The sequence below is a fragment of the Falco rusticolus genome, chromosome 2, assembly GCF_015220075.1.
Source record: "Falco rusticolus isolate bFalRus1 chromosome 2, bFalRus1.pri, whole genome shotgun sequence".
Lineage (NCBI taxonomy): Eukaryota > Metazoa > Chordata > Aves > Falconiformes > Falconidae > Falco > Falco rusticolus.
Genome location: NC_051188.1, coordinates 72,541,672 through 72,549,943, shown reverse-complemented (window position 1 = coordinate 72,549,943; position 8,272 = coordinate 72,541,672). Strand labels below are relative to the sequence as shown.

Below are 8,272 nucleotides of genomic sequence, written 5' to 3'. Positions count from 1 at the left end.
GCAGAGGAGAAAAACTAACCACCTGGGAGATGAGATAGATATAGATATATATATATATATATGACTGTCAAGGAGCACGGAAGGGGAAGCAGCAGATTTCCTTCAGTGCTTGACTTTGCAGCACACACATCGAATGTCTCTGTAACAGTGTGCACATACAAGAGGTTTCCCGGAATTTTTAATAACGCTCATACTGAAAACAATAGATGTCAGTGATACACACAAGTCACTGCTAGAACCAGGACTTTTAAACCCAATGTGCAAACATCTGTCACTTGAACCAAGGACATGGACAAAGGCCTCCTCCAGACCCCTTTTTCTGGCAGCTGGTGGCAATGCCCGCTGCAGAAGGGACCACAAAGGCACCTCAGGCAAAGGCAGCTGGATGAGACAGCTCTCACACCATCTTTTGTACTCACAAGCTGGGCCTGACAGTATTGGGAGGCAGGGGATGACCATTTTTACAAGCTTAAGCTTTACGAGCACTTCCTCCCACGCCTCCCACCTCGATGCTGCTAGGAGAGCTGTGGGGCCGTTAATAAAGTCCTTATGCAGAGGGAAGGGAGGAGCCTGGTTTGCAGAAGTGTGTTTGTACGGGCTGGGAAAGGGACAGCAGAAGGCAAGTCACTGTTGCCCCGTGGACCAGCACAGTGGTCTGCACAGCCACTGGAGCAGGGAAGAAGCAAGACCTGACTTGGAGAGCTACCAGTTTTTCCACTACAATTCAGATTCGGCCTCACCCTGCTCTCCATTCCCCTGAACTCTCCTCCGCTATCTCCTGGGAATGACGCTCTTGGGGCAATTCCCAGTGCCCCACTGCAGCCCCGCTCTTAGTCCCTACATCTCCCAGCTTGCTCTTCCAATGTCCCTTCCTTCCCTCCCACGTGCTCCTGGATGCCTTTTCCAATTAAAGCAGTTAAAGCTTCCAGCTGCCCTCCTCATGAAAGCCCAGTCCCTCAGCCTTCTCACACTCAAGCCCTTTGCCCATCTACTTCTCATGACTCAAAGGCATTCCTTTCTCCTGTCCCCTCGTGTTTACCTCATCCATCATCAGTGTCCTCTCCCTCTCACCTACAGTCCTTTCCATTATTAAGCACTGGAAAGCTGAACACTGGATTCAGGAGTCTTCCTTAGGCCTAGCAGCAAAGGGCAAGAGGGACTAGAGAAGGCATTGGTGGGAGCGCAGGGACAGCAGACTCCTCTCTGCTCAGCACCAGCGCTGCAGCCCCAGCCGTAGTTACATGGCTTTGATTCCCACTGCCGTTATGTCTTGTACCACAGTGAGCTTTCCTATGGGAAAGAAAGAGGTGTGAGCATGCTCACTGCAGATAAAACCAATGCAGATTTTATTTGCTATAAAGATAAACACACATACCAAAACCACTTGAGCACATGCTATATTTTTTTTTACAAACATAAACTTATTTGGCCAAATCAGAATAGAAGGCAAAGGTAAAAACAAAACACGGGGGCATCCTCTACACAGAGGCCGTTTCCCCTACCCAAATCTGAGTTCCTGTCCCAAGGTACTGAAGCAACAAATGATTTCAAAGAAACATCTCTGAGAGTATTTGAACATAGGCAAAAAAGCACCGCGTCCTACGCCTGGGTTCCAAAGAACATGCATTGTTTTGACTGCAGTTCCCCAAAGAGACTCAAACCTTAAGCCCAAGAAGTTTCTGTGTACGTATGGCTGAAGTTTGGCAAAGCTGGACAACTAGAAACAGGGCAACAAATTTGGAAATGCTGGGGAAAGACCCGATTCCCATTTACCAACAGCAAGCAATAGCGCTGCAGGCGCTGCAGGTCAGCAGCAGAGCTTAACGCCTCAGTGCTGGAAGCAAGAATTCCCCAGTACTCAATACCCAGACAGACTGTAAGTACTAAAACGTTAATCAGCTTCCAGCCTGTTGTCCAGAGCCAAGACTGCCAAAGGTACGTCTCAGCGACAAGTGACAGGTCCCTTAGTCATTGAAACCCACCACCTCAACAAGTTTGGATTTAATATTAATTTCTTTAAACCACAGTCAAGAGAAGGACAACCTGGACCCCAGCCCCTCACTCACACACAGATTGCCCATGAGGTGTTGAAAACTTCTACTAGTGCAAGATTTGCTTTGACAATCGTATTTTTCTCATCTCCTCCTCCGCAGTGCCAGGTGTCGTGTCAAGTTAGATAGGAATGGCAAAATAACAGCTAAGGTAGTCCCAGTGCTGCATGGATTGCAAGGTGATTCTGAGAAATAACATGCACCATTCTTACTGTCCCCATACTTCAGCTACCATCAGAGTCTCAGCAGCAACTCTTCGTGTTCAAGAAAGGAACAGAATGCGCTGTCAGGCTTGTTTTAAGTGTTTCACGAACTCGTTCTTCACCAAAGTGTTGCTTAATTGTATTACCATAATAAATCCAGACATTTTGCACTGGTTTTTTATCATCGGGCTTACAGAAAGTGGCGATACTGAGAACTTAATGGAGAAACTCAGAACTTCTCTTGATGTGCGGTCTGATGGAGGTGGGGGGTGGGGGGAGGGCTAAAATGACCCATGCAATAGTGAAACTGTTAAGTAACTCCACGACCATTCTAACACTTCTGTTAGATACTGCAGCTGAGGGAGCTAGTAAACCATTTATGTTGTATCTGAAATATGTATGTATGTACCACAGGTATCTACAAGAACTCCACCAGTAATATTCTAGGGAGAAAAGGAAGGCGGTGCTAAGTATTTCTTTGCTCTGGACTTCTGGACTTCCAGTGTTTCTCCCAAGTACGTCACTACAAGTGTCAAAAAGTTGTTTCCCCAAAAGCAACAATTTAAATACAGACAATCTTGTAAGAGAGCAATCCCAGCGTGGAAATATTACAGCGTTTTACGTACAATTCCAATACTCAAGTTTCTACCTTCCTTAAGGCAGATACATGATGACCAAAAGTAAAAACAGACAATGGAAATAAGTCCTGTGAGCATTTGTCGGGTTTGTTCCCATTTCCTACTATGTCTTCTTAATACATGAAAGTTGTTAATTCATTATATGTAATGTAGCACAACTAGGCATTTTTCCCAAATCTCAGCCTGAACTACTAAAACTCCGTGGCTTGGTCCTGCTCTCCGATTCTAAGCCTGCCAAGTCCAGCTTGGCTGTAAGATGTGTTTATTGTTCCCTTGCTTATCATGCCATCCTCTGTTCTAAAGGATGCATTATGGTTCGGTTTTCTACATCGTTTAGCAGAACTGGGACTTCACTTCAAAGTCTCACTTGAGCCCAATTAAAGTAAAAAAGCTGGTGACCGAGCCATAAACATCCAGCTGCTCTCAAAATGCAGTTTAACCACAGACATCCCGCTTTCAGCAAATTCTGCTTACTTCCAGAGACCTCTGCCAGTGAAACTCCACGCTGGGTGTCCTAATCAGACTTGTTCTGTCTTTTCAGGGAAGTACCACACTGACATTTGACAGTACATTTTTTTTTCTTCAGGGTATGAGTTTCAAGGCCAACAAGTATATGCTGTAAACGACGCTCTCCAACACCACCAAAACACCTTGGAGAGAAAAATGGGATGCATTTATTGGTGAGCCTTAGTTGTCCTCCTGAGGCAGGGGAATTCTAGAAAGCCTTCTAGTGACTGTCACATGTCACAATTTCAATCATTAAGCAACTGTCATCCAGTCTTAGATGCTCTTGCACATCCTGCTCTAAGATCCCACTCTGGGCTACTTACTCCTTTTTCAGCTTTGGAAATTCCCTCTGAATTGTTTTTGCAGAGTCTTCTACTGAACTCAGGTGCCCTGAATGCAGCCCACGAATTGCACTTGCTGTATTTTGTACACATTGCCCAACAGAGCCCTTTTCACAGTATATAAAAAAAACCCTACAAGAGCAGCTTGGGATGAGAAAAAAAATTGAATCACTAATAAAGAGCAATTGTGTTAGTGAGCAACTTCTGTTGAGAGAAGCCTTGATACAGAAAACGCATCTACATCAAACACAGAAACTGCTTCAGAGAATACTAAATAATTTGCAATTAGTGGATTTCCTCCCAGCTGTTAAGCATCAAGTTACACTAGATGGTAACACTTCTTTCTTCATCATGATGAACCAGCGTAAGTGAAACTAAGCGTGGATTTCTAAAAATTTCTTATGAGGCATTTACCACCTGAAACAGCAAGATGAGACGCCCTGTCAAGGTGAAGTGAATGCTTAACAGTTGCACTGTACAAATCCGTGACTGCAACTTGCTAAAAAGATCATCAGGGTACACTGGATTTCAATCTCCATCTGACACAAGAATGTAAGTACCGTATCATCTTTTGGCATGCAAGAAAGTCTTATTTTCTTCCCAAACCTGTCAGTGCAAGCCAGGCTGGGTGTATTCCCAGAAAAGCTTTCCAAAATAGGTTAGCCAATGCAGGTCATCAAGGCATAAAGACAGGTATTGTCCATCTATACAAATACAATTATTAAATACCACTAGAACACCCAGCGACAAATTTTGGTCTCACAGCGCCTGTGAAAGAATACAGAAACGTCCCTTAGATAATAAGAAAGGTTGCTCCAGCACAGAACAAGCCCCTGTAATTTTTACTTCAAGCACAAGCCAAAGGACGCAGAATTGTATGAAGCATGCTGCCGTTAAATGGACAGATTTACTCAAAAACATTTTTATGACTACATTTTCCTGTCAGATAACAAAAGAAACGTGTGCCAACGCATTGTCCTGTGGGAGGGTCAAGGAAGAAAAAGAGCTTAAATAAATGAAGGTTCATCCTAACTCACTGACATGTTTTACAGCACAATATGCAGAGCACAAAAACCTACAACGCAGTTCAAACATTTCCTCCACGAGAACAGAATGTCTTTGACCTGCCTTTATTTCCAGCACTTTTATACCTAAATATTGCTTTCTTCCTGATCCTGGAATATCCTCCATTTGAAGTTCATGTTCTCAGTTTGCATTTGAGGACTGCACATAAACATCCCTATAACCCTATATACTCTTGCAGGGACGTTTAAACACAGCCAGACTGTAATGGACTCAAAAGCAGTCTCTAAGTACAGTTACAGTACCGCATCCCTAAATTACAATTGAACCTTCTATCCCCAAATTAAGAAATAAAGAAAAGGTATTTGTACATGCACCCACACATGCACACCCTTCTCATACAAGTTGCAGGGTATCCACAGGAAAACGGCATTTAAAATCTAAAATAAAACTTAAGGTTTTCTTTTCTTTTTTTTTTTTTTTTTTAAATACAAGTTTTTATTTTGGAACGTCACCATTAATTTGTCTTAGCCTCTTAGGAAACGCTTGCTTTTGTCCAGGAGTTACCAGCTGAGAGGATGTTATTGTTCGGAAGGGATGTGACCAGGAGGACCCTGTGCACAGCACAATGTGTCAGCCCGGAAGCAAGGGAAGAAAAGTGATTCTCTCATCTGGCTGAGAAAACAAAATGGAAATACTGAGCGTTCGCCTTCCAGTTACAGTCACTGCTACGCGTGTCCCCAAGAAAGATGTTAGTCACTTGTATCTCACAGGAGCATCACTGCCTAACGCTATCAATATATTAAAAAAAAATAAATCCTACTTTAAAAAGAATTACAGATTTCTTCTGAACAGCATTTCTGCTGCAAACACCTTTGACAGATGTAAGCCGGCCAACGCTTACTGCCTCTGCGTAACCACTCACCCTGCGGCTCTGGACGATGGATGCAGCCAGTCGGACACGGTTCCCCCTCCTGCAGCTGGCACCCCCTTCCCCAGGGCGCCAGCGGCCCGGAGGGCACCTCCTGCCCACCCAGGCCTCCACTGACCTCTGCAGCCACCTTCACAGAAGCCCCCCGCAGGTGTTCCAGCAGGGACAGGGCAGAGCCCAGCCTGTCACAGCGCTCGGCGGCAGCGATGCTCTCACAGCAACACCTTTCCAGCGCCCGGTGCCTTGCTGGGAGCCTGCCTCGGTGGGATTTTTAAGCTTCGGCGCAGTTTTCACGAAGAACCCCCCAGGCGCTGCACGTGCTGTCCCGCTAGAAGGGCTCCGAGCTCGACGCCGTGCCCACAGGCACCCCCGAGCGACCCTCGCCCCGCCGCGGGGTGCCCGCGGCCCCCAGGGAGGCCTCGGGGGGACACGGGGGGCCGCGCCCCGCAGCGCTGCCCGTGCCTGAGGCGAGGTGGGTCCGCTCCCGCCAGGGCCGCCCTCCGCGGCAGCGCCCGGCCCGTGAGGCCGACGCCACGCCGGCTGCGAACCGCCGCGCTCGGCTCTGCCCCACAGCGCCCGTCCTCCCGCCGGGGCAGGGCCGAGCCCCGGCGCCCACCCGCCCGCCCGCGGCGCAGCTCCGCGCCCGGCCCGCGCCCTCACCCTCACCCGGCGGCGGGCTCTCCCCGCCGGCCGCGGGTCGGCGGCGCTACCGGGCGTCGCCGCCGCTGAGGGGGTAGGCGAGGAGGCTCATGGCCTCGCCGCAGGCGGCCTCCACCTGCCGCACCTGCTGGCGGCTGAGGCGCTCCCGCCAGGCGTGGATGGCCTCCCGCGCGTCGCGGGCGGAGATGAGGAAGGGCCGGTCGGAGGAGTAGGCGGCGCCGCGGGTCATGTTGAGCACGAAGGCCTCCAGGGCGGGCGGCACCGGCAGCCCGGCGAAGCGTAGCAGGCGGCGCAGCTGGGCGCGGGGCTCCCGCACCAGGTCCTCGTAGCGCAGCTGCGTGTAGCGGCGGCGGAGCCAGGCCGGGGCGCGGCGGGCCAGCAGCAGGTCGCGCAGCCAGGCCTGGCAGATCACCTCCAGCGCGCCGCCGAGGAAGAACTCGGCACGGTGCTGCGGCTGCGGCGCCCGCCCGCCCAGCAGCCCGGGCGGCAGCAGTAGCTGCTGCTGCTGCTGGCGGGGCGGCCCCCGCGGCTCGGCGCGGTGGCGGCTGCGCAGCACCTGGATGCTCTCCCGCAGCAGCGCCTGCCTGGCCTTCAGGCGGGAGTTGTGGACGGCGCGGGGGTCGCGGAAGAGCTGCACCACCCGCAGGTTGAGGCCGGGCTCCCGCAGCAGCGGCAGCAGGGCGCCCAGCTCCAGCAGCCGCACGTCCTTGATGACCACCACCGGGTACTTGCGGCACTCGGCCTCCAGCTCCCGCAGCGCCCGCGGCGGGCACGTCTCCTCGCAGGCGGCGCCGTCGACGAGGCCGACCTCCCGACGGGGCCGCGGGGCGGCGGGGCAGAGCGGCGGCGAGCAGATCACCTTGTTGGTCCGCCAGCCGAAGATGCCGGCCGTGGTGAGGTTGGCGGCGGCGGGCGGGGCAGGGGCCAGCGGGTCGCGGGGGCCGGGCGGGGCGGCGTAGAGGCGCAGGACGGAGAAGTCGCATCGGAAGAGGGCGCGCAGCATGTCGCGCAGGGCGCCCTGCAGGCTCAGCGCGTCCCCCGGGTAGAGGGCCTGCCACAGGTGCCACATGGGCTCGTAGAGGTAGAAGACGTCGGGGTGCTGGTTGAAGAGCTCCCCCAGGAAGGAGGAGCCCGTGCGCCAGGTGGCGTGCAGGTAGATGTGCCGCTTCCCCGCCGCCGCCGCCGCGCTGCCGTTACCCGCCGTGCCGCCGCCGCCCTCCTCGTCCTCCTCCTCTTCGTCCAGCGGCGGCTGCCGTTGCTCCCAGCCCCACTCGCTCAGCGCCTCCTCCAGGCTGGGGCAGCGCCGCAGCAGCGGCTCCTCGTCCGCCCGCCCCCGCCTGGCCCCGTAGTCCAGCGCGTAGGGCACCAGCAGGAGCAGCAGCAGCGTGTACAGCACCAGCACGGCGGCGAAGCCCCGCCACCGCCACCGCCGGCGGCCCTTCATCGCGGGGCTCGGCTCCGGACCGCCGGGGCTCCGCCGACCCTCTGGCTGCCGGATGGCGGCTCTTCGCGAAGAGGCAAAGTTAGCGGCGGCGGCGGGGGGTGTGGGCTGCGGGCGGCCCTCCCCGCCGGGAGCACGCCCACGGGCACGCCGGCCAGGCTCGGGGCCGCCAGCCCCGCCGCCCGCCCAGCCCTCGCCGTCGTCGCTGTCGTCTCCTCCTCCGCCTCCTCCTCCGCCGCCGCCGCCTCCTCCTCCTCGCGGCGCGGCAGCCCCCGCACCTGCCCCCGCCGCCGCCCCCAGAGCCGCCGCCGGCGGGGCCCGGGCTGCCGCCGCTCTGCTGCGCGGGGCTCCGGGCCGCCCCTCGCCCGCCCCCTCCTCCTGCCCGCCCGGCCCCCTCCTCCCCTCGGGCAGGGCCGGGGGGCGCTCGGCACCGCGGGACTCACCCCGCCCGGCAAAGGGCGCACCGCAAGGGAGGTG

At 54.2% G+C, this 8,272-nt stretch overlaps 1 protein-coding gene across 1 annotated transcript; it reads right to left on the bottom strand.

Annotated features, from left to right (window-relative positions):
- Nucleotides 1–1,323: 1,323 nt before the first annotated feature.
- CHST7 (carbohydrate sulfotransferase 7) lies at nt 1,324–8,038 on the bottom strand. Its single transcript, XM_037377218.1, has one exon. It carries the CDS (start codon nt 7,796–7,798, stop codon nt 6,401–6,403), a length of 1,398 nt encoding a protein of 465 aa, XP_037233115.1. The 5' UTR covers nt 7,799–8,038; the 3' UTR covers nt 1,324–6,400.
- Between the last annotated feature and the right edge of the window lie 234 nt (nt 8,039–8,272).